Below are 16,834 nucleotides of genomic sequence, written 5' to 3' on the forward strand. Positions count from 1 at the left end.
CGGTAGGAGGTGAGTCTATGAGAATTCTGTTGTGCCATCCGAAATGTCAGAGCCCCAGTCTTTAGTTTTTAAGGGGGTCTAAATCTAGCTAGGGTCTTGAGGCCCCACGGAACAGATCACCTCCAGCAGCCTCCTTAGCAGCTCCACCAGTGGCCTGACTTCTTTTTGCCATGCCGGCCACCTGCTTAGGCTCAGCGATGGCCTGTATCGAGGCCATTATTTCAGTGACACACTTAATATTCTTATTTCCTGCTGTCGGGAGACCCCTTTTCTTTCAAATGGTACTATAAACACGCACAACCATAAAAGCATATGAGAGTCTGTATAAACGTTGATCTTTTTCCTCTTGATAACTGCAACTCACCTTCCTGGGCTGAAGTCCCAGGTGGCAGTGCCACTGCCGTGATCACTGCATATTCAGCCTCTCGTTGTCCATAAAGCTGCTCCCGTCATTAAAGAAGGATCCGAATCTCACTCCGGCATTGGCTGATCTGACAGATCCATCCTGCTAGAATACAGTCTCCAGAACCTCTAAATGGTCATGTAAAGGCTCATTCTCTTTGGCTGGCAAAAGGGTGGCAGGATTGAGAATAGACACAACTCGCAAGCAGCTGTTCCTGCCTGGAGGCACAGAGGCCGTCCTCTCCCAATATTGTCCAGTGGCTTTGACCGGCCACTGGCCATAGGATGCCTCTCAGCATCTGTACTAAGACTCCAAGGCTCATTCTTTGTTTTTCTCCATACAAGGGCTTTACCATCAATCTGAAGTCTGGGATCCAGATGCCATTCCTAAGGAACCCTAGACATGCTAATACAAGTTTACAAATCTGTCCAATTCTCGGTTCCTCAAGTACCCTGCTAAGCTCCTATCAAACAGAGCAGGAGAGCTGTCTTAAACCCACGAGGCAACACAGTCCCGGGATCCTGCCTTTAAACGTAACTGAGTACCATTCAAGTGCCCCAGCTGCTTGCCTGTGGCTACCTCACTGCTGCATGGCCCCTCCCATGCTGCGCCCTGTCTGGTCGGCACAGCTGGGGCCAGGGAAACGGGCCCCCCACTGGACCACTTCTGTCCACACAGCTTGGCACCAATAGAATCCCCACTGTCAATTTTTCCCAGGCTTCCTGTGGGGATATTTGGAGGCAGGGGGCTCCCGCCCCCTCCTTCGCCATCTGAGTCCTGAACTTAAAAAAATTTTTTTTTTCTCTCCTAGGGCCTTCTTGCTACCTGGACACTTTTGCAACTGTGGGACAATGTTCCTTTCAAGGTCCTTCTCCTTTACAAAAAGTCAGCCTGGGGCAGCTTTTTTGCCCATTCGTTTTGACTGTCTCAAGGACCCCGCTGGTTGTCCTTGCACATTCAAGCCTCTTATATGATATTGCCACAGATTGCCTGACCCGGCTATGGGTTCCCTTGGGTCCAAATGGAGTTTGCTGCCGGTAGAGACCAGTCCAAACCCCAAGTCATAATTTACCGGGAGTGGGATTGAAGAGTTAGTTCAGGCGGTGCCTGGCCCCTCCCATGGTGCCGAGATGGCAGCAGTGGCAGGTGTTCCTTCCCCTTGCTGTGCCCCCTTGGTGGCGGGCCACATGCACCAGTCCTCCCTCCTGCCAGGTCCGCCCCTGGGCTGTGGCTCCACCTGGTGCCTCACCCTGGCCAGCTGTGCGGGTTCCAGTGGGGCAGGAGGACTTCATTTATCAAAAATCATACAAACACAGATCATTTTGTATTCCCTAAACAATGAGTTTCTCTGAAGCAGAGAGCTTGAGACTCAACATTTTAACTCTATAGTGGCAGGTAGACCATTTGAGCTCTGAATTTTAAAAGAACCAACAGCTCAGAATAAACCATGGACCATTAACCACCACTTTTCCTCACACTCCAGGCAAGGAGTATCATAATAATCTTTAGACATAGGTATAAAAACTCACAATCAATCAAACACAAACAATATAGAGAATTCTCAACACAATCTAAAATGCCAAGGCTTATCAATTAAGTGGGAATTTTAATTTAATGGCTGCTTCTCCTCACACTCCAGCATGTGCATTGGATTACAATAACACCATTCTCTTTACACATAGGTTTGTAGCTATGAATTAACCATTTGGACAAATTTTTTCCCAAGGGACTCTGAGATGGAACTTTTCTATGTTGCAACAAACCTTTACAAACAAACAAACACAGACGATACAGGGGACACCCCAGCACAAAATGCCATGGCCCACCAAATGGAAACCACAAAAGGAGAACTGAATTCTCAGTTGAGAGTCAGCATCTTCTAATCCAAAAGGGGACAAACCGAGAACCAAATTCTTTCAGATGAAAGAACCAACTTCTCCCAATCTCCCCTGGTACCCTGGGAACTGCAAATGAGCTCAATCCAAACCAGGCTCCCTAGTTCCACTCAACCTCTTGACTTCTAACCCCAAATTGGTATCTCAAAACAAATCCAACAGGGAGGTCTGGACCACTCTCCATATGGGTGGAAACAGGGTCTTAGCATCCCGGGGGACTTTACTTATAAATGGCCGTGGCTGTTGTGATGCTTCCCAAATCTGTTTCCTTCTTCTCAACCCAGTTCAGGTTGTGGGGAGCTACATCTACTTTGGGGAGATGAAGACGGGAGTTCGCTGGAGCTAAAACAGGCTCTGGCATCTGCTGGGGCTGTCCCCTTGCTCTCTCACCTCAAAAAGAAGTTGCTCCTACCTGTGAAGACTCATGGCTTTGACCCAGGGCTGCTCCCTGCCTCTTCCACCAGTAGTGGGGTGCCATTCCTCCAGGGCACCAATGGGCACCCCCCGCAGAGATGCCAAATTCTGTTACTGAAAGTTCGGCACTTGTCCCCGAGGCTGCATCAGAAGAATGAGGACAAGTGGTTTGAGGAGAAGGAAAGAGAAGTTTATTAATTTGTCAGCAAATGTGGTGGCTGGTAGACTCCTGTCTCAAACTACCAATGTCCTCAGTCTGTAGGGATCTTAATTGCCTTTCCCTTCCATAAAATCTCACACTGGTCCATTATATTGATGAAATTATGCTTATTGGAACTAGTGAATATGAAGTAGCAACTATTCTAGACTTACTGGTAAGATATTTGTGTGTCAGAGGGTAGAAAATAAATCCTACAAAAATTCAGGGGCTGTCTCAGTGAAATTTCTAGGTATCTGGTGCTGAGATATCCCTTCTAAGATGAATAATCACTTGTTTCATCTAGCCCTTCCTACAACCAAAAAGAGGCACGACACCCTCAGGGTTTCTTTGGATTTTGGAGGCAACAAATGCCCCTTTTGGGTGTGCTAGCTCTCACCCATTTACTAAGTAACCCAACAAGCTGCTAGTTTTGTGTGGGGCCCAGAAAAGAGAAGGCTTGTCAACTGGTCCAGCCTGCTGTGCAAGCTGCTCTGCACTTGTGCTATATGATCCAGCAGACCCAATGGTGTGCAAAGTGTCAGTGGCAGATAGAGATGCTATCTGGGCTGTTGGCAGGCCCCAACAGACAAATCATAGAGGGCACCCTTAGGATTTTGGAGCATGCTGGCCTCTGCTGCATACTAGTCTCCTTTTGAGAAACAGAAGCTTGTTACCAGAACTTATTAGACTGCTCAATCATGGGCCACCTAGTTACCCGAGACCAGAGCTGCCTGTCATGTTGTCTGACTACCAAACCATAGTTAGGTGTGCACAGTGGCACTCCATTGTCAAATGGAAGTGGTATACACTTGGCCTTCCATATCTGTGGGTTTTGCATCTGTGGATTCAACTAACCTTGCATAGAAAATATTTGAAAAAAAAAAAAAAAAAAAGAAAGGACAGTTGTGTCTGTACTGAACATGTACAGACTTCTTTTTCTTGTCATTGTTTCTAAACAATGTAGTATAACAATTATTTACATAACATTTACATTGTATTAGGTATTGTAAGTAATCTAGACATGATTTAAAGTATACAGGAGGATATGCATAAATTATATGCACATACTATACCATTTTATATAAGGGACTTGAGTGATCTGTGGAATTTGGTATCTACAAGGAGTCCTGGAACCAATCCCTCAAGGATACCAACCATGTACATGATTTGGCCTGAGCAGGGCTTGGAGGCCTAAGCAAGTTACAGGAGGAAGTGGCTTAAACACTGATGGTCCCCACTCCTGCTACATTACCTTCTGTCTCCCAGCCCACACATATGGCCTCATAGGGAGTTCCCTGTAATCAACTGACTGAGGAAGAGAAAACTCAGGCCTGGTTTATAGATGTTTCTGCAAAATACTCAGTCAGTAACCAAAGGTGGACAGCTATAGCACTGTAGCCCCTTTCTGGGACATACCTGAAGGACAGTGGTGAAGGGAAACAGAATGTCAAGCAGTGCACCTGATTGTTCATTTTGCTTAGAAGTATTAATGGTCAGATGTATGATTATATAACAACTCATGACCGATGGCCAGTGATTTGGCTGGGTGGTCGAGGACAAATTGGTGACAAAGTGGTATGGGGAATATATATGTGGATAAACCTCTCCGAATGGGTGAAAGTGTGAAGATATTTGTAATTCCATGTGAATTCTCACCAAAGGGTGACCTCAGCAGAGGAAGATTTCAATAGCCAAGTGGAGAAAATGGCCCATGTTGTGGATACCAATCAATCTCTTTCCCTAGCCACCCTGTCATCACCCAGTGGGCTCATGAACAAAGTGGCCGTGGTGGCAGGGCTGGAGGTTATGCATGGGCTAGCAACATGAGAACGTAAGCTCCACAGGGAGAAACCGTGACTGTTTGCTTCACTCTTGTGTCCCCAGAACCCAGCACAGTGCTGTTGTGTAGGTGTCCAATCAACACAGTTAACCCTGGAACAACACAGACTTGAACTGTGTGGGTCCACTTATACACAGACTTTCTCCACTTTGCCACCCTGAGACAGCAAGACCAACCCCTCCGCTTCCTCCTTCTGTTTAGCCTACTCAATGTGAAGACAAGGGTAAAAAACTTCAAGATGATCCACTTGCACTTAATGAATAAATATATTTTCTCTTCCTTATGATCGTCTTAATAACATTTTCATTTCTCTAGCTTATTGTAAGAATACAGTGTTGGGTATAACACATATACAGTTAATCAACTGTTTATGTTATCAGTAAGGCATCCAGTTAACAGTACACTACCAGTAGTTAAGTTTTAAGGTAGTTAAAAATTATATGCAGATTTTCAATGGCACAGGGGTTGGTGCCCCTAACCCTGTGTTGCTCAAGGGTCAATTGCACTTGAATGTGTAAATAATGGAAGTTTTAAAATGTAGTACTAAGGAAAGAGCCCATGGAGCAGCTATTGGTAATAGTTGTATTTATTAACGTAATTAAAAATAGAGATGATTATGAACACCTGTGAAATCCAGTGTTTACAATGAAGTGGCTTGGGACACGTACATACAGACACCAGTTACGTGCCGCATGATGTTTTGGTCAATGATGGACTCAATATGACAGTGATCCCATAGGATTATAATGCTGTATTTTTATTGTGCCTTTTCTGTTTAGATATGATTAGATACACAAATGCTTTCCATTATGTTACACTTGCCTAAAGTATTCAGTACAGTGACACGCTGTGGGTTTGTAGGTTTGTAGGTTTGTAGCTTAGGAGCGATAGGCTATACCATATAGCCCAACTGTATAGTAGGCTGTACCATAGAGATTTGTGTAAGGACGACACACTATGATATTCACAAAAGGATGAAATTGCCTAACAACACATTTCTCAGAACATACCTTTGTCATTATGCAAGACATGACTCTGTGTGTGTGTATATAATTACTAATATTTATTTTTTTAAATCCGAGTTTCTTTGCTTTAGACTTTTCTATCAGTCAAAAGGGAAGTGAATTTAGAAAACACACCCAATTTCAACACACAAATGTGAAATACATGTGAGTGGAGATTTCCTAATTACTCTGAGTCCTTCCCCTCTGGTAAGGTGTCTAAGAGTTGTAGCTACGCTTCCACATCAGCAGATTCCTCCCTCATCATACGCTGAATCATTTCTATCTTTCCATTCTTTACATCCTCTGCAATTTAAATTAGGTAACAAACTGTTACGTTGGAGTATAGGAAATACTGGTAGTTAACTGTGTGCTACACACTTGATTTTTCAAGCCTATTGGCTTCTTTGAAAAATGCTTTCAGACAATACATGTGGTTTAGAACTTTTCATATGTTTTTAAAATATTTTTTTTTGAGACAGGATCTTGTTCTGTTGCAGAACTATGTGCAGTGGGGTCAGCCTAGCTCACTGCAAACTCAAACTCCTGGGCTTAAGTGATCCTCCTGCCTCAGCCCCTCAAGTAGCTGGGACCACAGGAATGCGCCACCATACCTGGCCCATTTGTAAAATATGTTAAAGGTCTTTAAAAAATGACAAAACCTTATGTCTCTATTTCAGTTTAGATATCTGAGGAATGCTCTGTTTTGGCAGACTTGAAACTTTAATACTCAAATAAAAAGCCATCACACTTTCATTCAATTCAGCGCCTAGATGTTCCTTAAAGCCCTGGCTGTTGTTTGGGGACTGGACAGGAGCTAACCTACTGCTATGCTGCAAGGCAATGTAAAGGAGTCCCTTCTCAGAAAACTCAGACCAAGTGTGGCAGACTGGATTTTTCCAGAGATGGCCGTGGACCAATGCTATGGAAGGTCTTGTGGGATATAAGGTCCCACTTGCCCCCTTACCTCTCATTCCCTTCACAGTGGATTACCCCTTGATTAAGTATTTCACCAGCTTATCCTTTGTATTCTTATTTGATTCGGGGAACACGAGATTTTTAAACACACGCAGCTGCTTCTTAGCCTGCAGCATGTAGGTGTAGTTTTACTATATTTTTTCTTGCTAATAAAAATACACTTTCTGCCAAACAAGTTAAAGAAAATAATCACCCATAATTCACTCAGAAGTTTGGTGTATTTCCTACCAGTCTTTTAAATATGCAAATATATTATTTTACTTATATTTACTTCCTGTGGAACTATATGCTTAGCCCATTTTGTTGCCTTTCAGACTTATTTTTATTTCAGGGGTAGGTAAACAAAGTCTAAATTTGGCCTAGCGACTTCTGGCCTTTCATTTGTGATCTCTCACCCTTCTTCTATCAGAAGACTATTTAAAAACTTAATCTCTTGTGGACCATGAACACATTTCTCCAGCTATTATATTACCAAACACCCGAGATTTGTTAACCACAACCATAAAATTTACTTTCGCTAACACTGGGTAACAAGCGAGGCTTTCCAAGAAGAGCCATATGGAATGTCATCAGAGACTAGACCGAATAAAAATAAAACAGCATTAGTAATCTAATTGCATCTGGTCCTTCCTCAGCCTGCAGAATGGTCACAGGGTCTTCACCAGTAATTCAGGGAGATGCTCCAGTAATTAGTCATGTGACTTTCATCACATAACTGACCATCTCGAGTCAAAGGAGGAGGATTTCCTTTTCTGTTATCTAAACCCACCTCTAAATATCTTATGTCTACTCACTTTTCTAAAAAGTGAATTGTTTTTTATCTTTACTAAAACAATTTACCTTTGTCCTTCCAAATTGTTTGTCAAATTTTGGTAGATTCCAGAGTTGGGTCACACACAGCCAATGGGCAGCTGACATAAAATCTGTACATTTATAAACTATAAGAACCAGAATGTCACCTAGCATCTTTCTCTTAACATGCCACTGACACACTGAGTTATGTCTTCAGAACCCAATTATATATTTCCTGACTACACAAAAAGTTAATGCATTAAAAACAGAAAGAAGGCTACCTGTACATAACGAATTAAAATTTATTTTGAAAGGTAAAGTTTTATACATCTCTTTAAAAAGTGAAAATTCAAAAGTCTTAGAATTAAGCAATGAGCCTTGATATCATAAACCTGTTTATAACAGTAATTAAAATAGTGGTAACATTTTACCCTTGTAAAAATGTCACAGAATTCAAATCACAACTTGGATCCACAATGATTCAAGTGTTTTATCTTACACAATAAGGGTTCGGTCAGTTTTAAAATGAAATTCCCCAGACATGCTGTCCTGAAGTCCTTGCTCATTACTGTCCATCAGCTCACACAGTAGGATAGCTGGCCGATGTGGCGATTCCACAGTGGTTGTTTCTATCTTTGGCTATTTTTACATAGCCATTCCAGCCCCACTCTGGACCCCAGCTGAAAGAGAAGCAAATTTTCTGTTTTATACAAAGAATCAAAAAGTAATTAGCTTTATTAATAATAGCTAATACTTAGATTAGTGCCTGACACGTGGTAAGCACGATTTAAGTGCTATTATATCTATTTATAAATGTATTGATTCCTGTGGGTCACACTTGATTTTTCAAGTCTATTGGCTTCTTTGAAAAATGCCTTCAGACAATAAAATGTAGTTTAGAACTTTTTTAAGATAGGAAACTGAATCAGAACTGAGATTCTAATTTAGCAGTCTATCTCCACAGGCTATTATCTCATCACATCTCAACTGAAGAACTTTGGTTGTGAAAATTGATACAACCATCAAAGCCTCTGAGAGCTGAAGAGTAAAATTCAATGGCAGGGCATCAAATGACAGTAGAAAGGACGCACATAGGCAACTGGACTCCTGGACAATCTTTCAGACTTAAGAATTCGCAGAGGCCTGTGTTCTGCTTATTGAAAAATTGGGGACATAAAAAGGAAATCAGCCCTCAACCCTACAGGTCCAGAATTTTTCTGAAACCCTGGAGGCCAGATGTGTTTCAGAATTAGGATAATTTTCAGAATTTAGTAAGAAGATGTTACAAATACATATTCATAACCACAAGCTTGGTGCAGAATCTTATAAGCAGACAATGATACTTCTGTGTTCACTCTAAGTGGAAGAAAGACTTGTGGGATTTCAAAATTGAGCTCTTGTGGACTTGTACCCAAATACTGATTCCAAACAAGAATTCCCTTTACAATTTAAAATTTATACCTGTTCTTGACAAGCCAATATTTATTGTTATTTGAGTCTGTTCCTTCAAAACCATAGCCAACCACCAGGACACCATGATCCAGGTCTTTGCTGCTACACTCTGGTTCATAATATATGCCTGGGAGAGTAAAATCAACACTGCAGTGAGAAGCTTCAAGTGACAGTGACCCACCCTATCACCCACAGTAAGAACATCTCCAAATTCAGTGAAATGTCAAACAAATTCCAAATAAGGACTTAAAATAATAGCTGATAAAGCAAAATGTCACCCTTAATTCAACAGACACTAACAAACTTCTTCAGATATCTACCACACAAAGGAAAAAAAAAAAGAAACCAACAAACTAAGTTCAAGATATTTTCTACTTAAAAAAAAAAAAAAATTCCAAAAAATAAGACCTATTGTTTTCAAGGTTAAGGTGATTTAGGCAACTAATCCCCTAGCCCAAATACCAATTTGCATAACCCCTTTCTACTACTAGGATGTCACTCTAAAATAGTACTAAAACAAAAAAACTTGAGGGGAGGTCTTTATAGTCCTAATTACAGAAGTGAAAAACGCTAACAGACAGGGTCTTGCTTTGTTATTCAGGCCAGAGTGCAGTGGTCTGATCATGGCTCACTCAAATTCCTGGCCTCAGGGGATCCTCCCAAAGTGCTGGGATTACAGGCATGAGCCACCATGCTGGCCATAAAAAAGTTTTAGAAAAAAGGCCAAAACTTAGAGAACAGTTATTAGGTAAATTAGGTTCTATCTATAGGATGAATTACACAGCCATCTAAAAGTATGAAGAGTTTGTAATCATGAGAAAGTGCTTTATTATGTCAAATGGAAACATCACTCTGTTCAACACACAAACTCAAAATTCTATAGTCCTAGAAAGCAGGAGTCTATACCAAAGAGTCAATCATAGTGGTGTTTTCCAATTCTGCCTAAATGTCTGTAATAAAATGACAAATACCTACCTGATTTATAGAACTGGAAGGACACATGGCCTGCATCAATAGCAACAGAAATGGGCCCTATAGCAGCCACTGCCTTCATCAGAGCCTTCTCGCGAACAGGGACATTCACGAAACCAGTGTCATTAGCAACAGAATTCTCAGGCTTGTATTTACAGACTTCATCCTTTTAAAATTAAATACAACGTAAGGAGAAAACACTTGATCACTAACATTTACCTCCTAGAGAACATGAGTTCTAGAACCAAAACACTCAGCAATTTGCACCTTATAATTTCCAAGTCAACACTCTTATAAATCATCTCAAGAAGTGAAATCTTATTAGTTGATTTGAAACTGAAAAATGAGGTAATGTTTCTTCAATAAGACTGCCTGGGTCGACCTGTCCATAAGAAATTTTTCACAATGGAGAAATTTCTACTATATTTAGAATGGTTTGCTTATTCTCCACGTTACATAGAAGAACAGCTAGCTCTATGTAAACCATCTAATCAGAAAACTGATCTGTACAAAGAGTTTGCAGATATAGACTGTACCATCTAAAATGTGATTTTTTTTTAATTTTTTAAAAATTTCTATTTTTTTTCTTTTAGCAAGTGAGTTGACCAGAGATAAAATGTGAATTCTGAAAAAGGTGTCTTATCTCTCGAAATGTTCAACTTTCCAAATGCAGAGCTGGAATGACAAGAAGATAAGAGGCTTCATTTACCCTTGCCACATATGGATAGGAGTTTTCAGAGTCCAGGCCTCCGTTCTCCTTAATATACTGAAAGGCTAAGACCATCAGGCCACCATCACAGCCATGATTGCCTTGAGGCCGAGAGCAGTCCACCAGGTTCTGCTCACTCAGTGAGACAATTTTGCCAGTTTTCCGGAACATCTGTCCTTCAAGAGCACCAGTTGAACTAAAAGCCCAACAAGAACCACACTGACCCTGAAAACGGAATAAAAAATCTGTCAGTTTACAAGACAAATACAAAACTGACAATAGGCCATATATCTGAATACTCTTTAAAAAAAAAAAAACCCAAGAAACTACATGTCACTCCACAGTCTACCAAAGCAATGACACCAATTCTTTCTTGGCTTTCCTGTGGGAGACGGAAGGTCTGAATCTGACACCGTCTTACCTGATTCTTCACAGGAGTCACATAGCCTTTCTCTCTCCAGTCTACAGATTTGGGGACCTCATGAAACAGAGGCTCTTGGAACACTTTCCCCTTCTTGTGCTTCTGGTTTCGAAAGCCATTCATCACTTGCCTGAATTCTTCATTGGTCTTCAAGGAAAAGTAAATAAAATGTTGCAAAGCCAGAGATTATTTTGATAAAGAACGGAAGAGAGGAAGCCCAGAGTTCAGCAATCCACACCACACTCACCATGTCACCAAAGGCGTTCATTGCCATGGTGAAGCCGTGTTTCCCTTGGCTGTATTCCCCATTGTGCAGTTCAATCATTTTCATATTCTTCTCCCACACTGCTCTCCTCCATCCTTCTTCATTCTAGAGGCAAACATATAACTGATGGTCTTTATTTCTACCTAAAACCCAACCCATGCTCACCAACTGGATTTGCAGACAAAGATAGGAGAGAAACCATAGCCAAAGATGGCTTGATTCTTCTGGGAATTGTTTATTTCATTAGGTTATTGGTAACAGCCGGCCCCTAGAAGCTAGTCTCTGGCTACAAACTCGCAACAGCAAGGACCATTCTCTCTGGAGTCCCTCTGAACAGTTTCAGATGTTACCAACCGTGCCATATAGTCTGCTATGAGTAGCCTTCCACTGGTACCACTGCGTATCTAAATTTTGATCAAGTTTTGGAGTAGCTGAGGCTATTCCCAAGCAAAAGGCAGCCAGGAAGAGTGAAGGATTCATGTCTCAAACACCTAGGAAGAGAAAAGAAATGAGAATTTGATGAAGCCAATCCTTTTAAAAGGACATCTTACTCTCTATTGAAAGGCTGCAGCCACCATGACGGACTAGAAAACATTTAAATTATCTTTTCAAGTATAAACACAAGGACTGTGGAAAGGCGGAGGATGTGGGTGGAGAAAAACAGGCCATACCCTTAGGAAAAAAGAAGAGTATGTGATTCACCCACCAAAATGAAAACCAGCCTGACAAGTGCTATAGGAACTTAAACAGACTTCATTGTAATAGTGTAATAATAATTCAGATTTTTATAAGGGTCTCATGGTACCTATGGGTCAAAATCTTATGGCAACAACTAGGAAACACTGAAGGATTGGTCCAAGTGATTTACCGACAGCACCGAGGTCGCCCAAATAAAACCTCACTAATGAGGACGTCTGATCCCAAGTAGGGGCAAAGGGATCTCCAGCAGTTGGGAGGCCATCTCACACCTTCTGGACTAATGCATGGCAGGTGAGATACGTCTTTCAGCCTCCCCTTCTCGAATGAAGCCTTTCTGGAATGCCTTCCCAGGAGAAACTGGGCAGGAGAGCATCCACCGCTCCGGCAGACCCACGCTTGGGCCTGCGCTGCCTACACTCCTACCCACTCCCCACACCAGGGACAGGGTCACGTGGCCGCGGCGCTGGAAGTCAGAGCCCCCAGAGCCAGCGCCGGGAGAGGAGCAGGCAAGTCCCGAGGCTCCGGGCCAGCTACCCGGCCGGGGGCGTGCCGCCTACTCCCGCCCGCTGCGGCCACAGGATGTTTGCGCGGCCCGGCGTGCGCGGGGCGAGCCGCTTTGTCTGACCCCGGCAGGCCCAGAGATAGCGCGGCTCGGAGACGGCCCGGCTGCTATACCCGTTCCCTCTGCAGCCCGAAATGTGACTGACCTACACAACCTGGGAACCCCCCCCCACCCCGAGTGGTCTCGCTGCCTCTCTGGGGTCCCCAACCGTCTGCCCCATTTCCCCACCTCAAGGCTGGCAGAGCTCAGGGCAGACGTTCTCGCGCTCCCTCCTCCACAGCGTTTCTGCATGGGGTCCCTTCCTCCAGTCGAGCTCCCGCCGCAGCTCCGCCTGGCCGGGAGCGCTCACCTGCGGCGCTCTTAGCTGCGCAGGCGCACTCTACGGAAGCAACTTCGATACTGCCGAGACCGCGGTTCTGGCACGGCGGCGCCTGACTTGGACTTTAAGGCCTCAGGCGGCCGGCCCCGCCCCCACAGTCTGCCCGCGCTGCTATTGGCTGCGCCTGCCCCTGGGCGGGGCCTCCGGGCGCCCTGACCCAGCACGTGACGCGACCGAGTCCCTACCTGTCCCGGAGCGGGCGCGCCTGCCTCGGTGGACCCGGGGGGTAGGGATGCTGGGAACCCTGGGACCGTGCAGGGGAGGGTCAAGCTCCTCCCTGGAGGATCAGCTACGCTAAGTACCCCGACTTAATGCTCTGGGCGGGTGGTTCTTGAAAAGAAGTTAACCGCGAGCCCGGTGTGGATTTTCAGCCTAACCCTGTTTTTCCTTTAGTCCTATAGTTTTTTGTTAAAATGTCTTGTAGGGCCGAGAGCCTGTATGCTAGTGGCTCCTGTTTGATCCACAGCAAACGTGGACTCGGTTGGAGGAATGCAGAGCCCGCTCGCAGAAGCATTATATCCCCGTTTCTGGTGGGAGGCAGCTGGGTTCTAGAAGAATCTGGTAGGGAAGGGCATCCCCCACACCCGTGATGCGGTGGTCAAGACCGGGCCTAGGAGGGACGGGCCGGCTGAGTGAGTGTCCGGCGGCCGCGTGGCGTTTTGTAACGTGTCCTTTCGTGTGTTCTCCGTTCAGGGATTCTCCCCTCGCAGGACTGTCTCAAACCTTCCAGAGGCCAGTTATTTACAGAAAACATTGGCGAAAAGTAGTTGAGAATGATGGAAACTGCTTTTAACTTTCCTATTCTTTGTATTATGGATTATGTGTTCCTCAGTATCCAAAGTGCTTCTCTTGATATTTAGTTCAGTAAATTTAATATATCAGGGCTGAGGTTATACAGTTTGAGGAATTGTTTTAAATGGAGAAAAAATATATAGTAAGGATTTAAGGAAATTCAGAAACATTTCTAATTTTCTTTTATATTATAAAATTAATATATAAAATCTATGAACTACTTCTTTATTTAAGAAACATATTCATTATAGAAAATATATTGTAGAAAACAAATACCCCTTCACCCTTCCTCTATAACCCTTTTCTAGGCATATTTTTTTTTACAAAAATAGAGTCATAGTCTTTGATTTGTAAACTCTTACTTAAAAATTAAATTGAATAAATATATACAATTTTTATTTGTCAATTTAAAAACAAAAAACCTGTTAACCTTTCAGAAGCACGATTCGATAAATGTTTTTAAAAATCAATTTATTAAAAATTTCATTTACATCCTTTGAAGTAGAAGCTTACCCCTCATACACAACCAAGGACAGAAGCTCTCAAGTGTTTACAAAAGTATACTGTAGCACAAATAGCTGGAGGTTTTTTGTTTTTGTTTTAAAAAATTAATCATTGTGCTCAACACAGTCATCATTCATGCATGGCAATAAACGAAGACCACCTATGAGAACAAACAGAAGCTGTATATTCAGAACTTGTTATAACAAGGGAGACAATTCAAAGTCAGGGGAAAGGAAAAGCTTTAGTAGGAAATAGGGGAAACTTTGGGTACCTCTTGATTGGAGATTGATGTCACGGAGAAGCTGGAGAAGAGATAACCAGAAACGGAGCATCTTAATGTGACTGGTTTGGGGAGCATATTTGGCATTCTCTGGTTTGTCCTGGGTTGGAAGTAGAGGCAAAAATAAGGAAGTTGTTCACTGTTGAGTAAGTCTTGACTGTTCTGAGCTGGTCTCTGCAGATACTATGTTTTTTTCTTCTGTGTGTCAGGGTTCTATTGCCATATAGTCTGGCCATTGTCTGTTTGTTTACTCAGTCTATCACAAGAAATCTGAGTTATTCTAACACGTGGGTTTTTCAGTTGCCCTTGGGTCACAGCTCCCTAAGATTGCATAGAGTGGAAAAACCTGCCACTGCATTAAGATGTGTGCTTTGAGCAACAGCCTGACAGCAGGCTGAGTGGCAGGTGCTGCTCTGAAGAATGGCATCGCCTTTGTTTCTTGGAATGTGAGACAAATGCAGTGGAGAAAACGTGGATCCTTTTCATACTAACTGTGCCCAAAATCTAAAATTAAACCAAGAAATATCTAAATTCAAGAGAAGTATGGGAGAAAGCCATTAAGCAAGAAAGTGGAAGATATGATTTCTCGAATTTATGACATCTATCTATACATAATCTCTTAAATAATGGATTATAGAAATGTGGTATTGCTAGCCATTTTGTTCCTTTTCCTACTCTTCTATTCCCATTTCCTTGCAAAATAATTTTGATGGTGATAATTTTTAAAATGGTCACATTTTAGCGTCCAAGCCTTAGCTCTGCCTTTGATAAAATGCAGTTGGCAGAAATTCCTGATTCCTATTTGAAATGCAGTGTCTGTGAAAGTATATTCTCGTGTACATCTATGTAGATTTCTTTTGCTAACTACTAAAATGGTATAATTTTTTATCCAGTCTCTGGAAGTTTTAAACCATAGTAGAATTGACAGACTCCGTGTGGTGGAATTCAAGACCCTGACATCAATTAAAACCTCTCCCTAGTATAACAGTTCTCTCCCATTTTGTTTAAATTCACTGAGCCAAGAATTGCTGGATAATAGAAAACATTATTTAGGCCAGGGATGGTGGCTCAGACCTGTAATCCCAGCACTTTGGGAGGTCGAGGTGGAAGGATTGCTTGAGGCCAGGAGTTGGAGACCAGCCTCCATAGCAAGACCTCATCTCTATAAAAAAGTAAAAAAAATAAAAACTTAGCCAGGAGTGGTGACATGTGCCTATAGTCCCAGCTACTCTGGAGGCTGAGGCAGGAGGATCGCTTGAGCCCAGCCAGGAGTTTGAGGCTACAGTGAGCTATGATGACACTGCTGCACTCTAGCCTGGGTGACAGAGTGAAACCCTGTCTCAAAACAAAGCATAACTCAGCAAACTGTCCATTTGCGAAATGGTTTGGAACCATTGATAATCATATGGAAGACAATCTGTTTATGACTTGATGTTCATATGAAACCACTTATGAAATAACTTACTTTTCTGAGTTACTGTAACCTTGCTTTTCCTGTGGCGTTAACCTGTCAGCCAATTCATCAAGTACATAAATCAATGAACACGAGTTAATTAAACTCTCACTTTGTGCTTGTTGTCCTTTCCTGGTGTAGTTTGAGCATTTACTTTCTCATTCTATATGCAACTTCCTAACAGCTTTTCTGAGGTTCAGCCTTTCCATTTTAAAGTATGAGATTAACTACATGAATTTTGACTTTACAGGAGACACAAAATGTGACAGATATATTTAAATGAAATTATGGTGAAACATTTTTTTGTGTGGTAGGTAGCAAGGGAACCAACCTTGTGGAATTTCTCCCCTCTAAGACTATACTCCACACGCTCTTAGCCAGATACCAGAAGATCTCTTCCTCAAATCTGGAAAAACAGTCTTTTCAGGTAATAAGAAGTATTTTTTTTCCATGGTTGCTGTAACACATTCCCACACACTTGGAGGCTTAAAACAGTTACGGAGGTCAGAAGTCCTCAGTCAGCATCACCGGGCCGCAGACAGGTGTTGACAGGGCTGCGCTCCCGCCGTCTGAGTGCTCTAGCGCAGCGTCTCTTCTCTGCCTCTTCCAGCTCTGATGGCTGCTGCATTCCTTGACGTGTGACCGCTTCTCTCCAATCCCTGGTCACATTGCCATTTTCTTCTTCTGTCTGTGTCACATCTCCCTCTGCTTCCTTCTTATAAAGACACTTGTGATTGCACTTAGGGTGTACCTAGGCAACCCATCTCAAGATCCTTAATTTAATCACATTTGCAAAGTCTTGCTGTATAATAGTTACCAGTTCC

At 42.7% G+C, this 16,834-nt stretch overlaps 1 protein-coding gene across 2 annotated transcripts; it reads right to left on the minus strand.

The window, feature by feature from the left end:
• Positions 1 to 7,806: 7,806 nt before the first annotated feature.
• Positions 7,807 to 13,029, minus strand: LOC123646236 (procathepsin L). Of its 2 annotated transcripts, none has more exons than XM_045562997.1 (8): positions 12,831 to 13,029; positions 11,696 to 11,832; positions 11,324 to 11,446; positions 11,077 to 11,223; positions 10,656 to 10,880; positions 9,950 to 10,112; positions 8,984 to 9,101; positions 7,807 to 8,202 (listed from the first exon to the last, which is right to left on the minus strand). In XM_045562997.1, exons 2-8 carry the CDS (start codon positions 11,819 to 11,821, stop codon positions 8,103 to 8,105), a joined length of 1,002 nt encoding a protein of 333 aa, XP_045418953.1. In that variant the 5' UTR covers positions 11,822 to 11,832; positions 12,831 to 13,029; the 3' UTR covers positions 7,807 to 8,102. The 2 variants fall into 2 exon arrangements, with proteins under 2 accessions (XP_045418953.1, XP_045418955.1); XM_045562999.1 differs by having other exon boundaries at positions 12,952 to 12,967.
• Between the last annotated feature and the right edge of the window lie 3,805 nt (positions 13,030 to 16,834).

Source organism: Lemur catta, chromosome 10, assembly GCF_020740605.2.
Source record: "Lemur catta isolate mLemCat1 chromosome 10, mLemCat1.pri, whole genome shotgun sequence".
NCBI classification, from domain to species: domain Eukaryota; kingdom Metazoa; phylum Chordata; class Mammalia; order Primates; family Lemuridae; genus Lemur; species Lemur catta.

Coding starts and splice junctions, on each gene's coding strand:
- LOC123646236 (XM_045562997.1), bottom strand. CDS start 11,821: ATGAATCCTTCACTCTTCCTGGCTGCCTTTTGCTTGGGAATAGCCTCA. Junction 11,224..11,323: donor TGAACGCCTTTGGTGACATG/GTGAGTGTGGTG, acceptor TTTTCCTTGAAG/ACCAATGAAGAATTCAGGCA. Junction 8,203..8,983: donor TATTGGCTTGTCAAGAACAG/GTATAAATTTTA, acceptor CTTCTCTTTCAG/CTGGGGTCCAGAGTGGGGCT.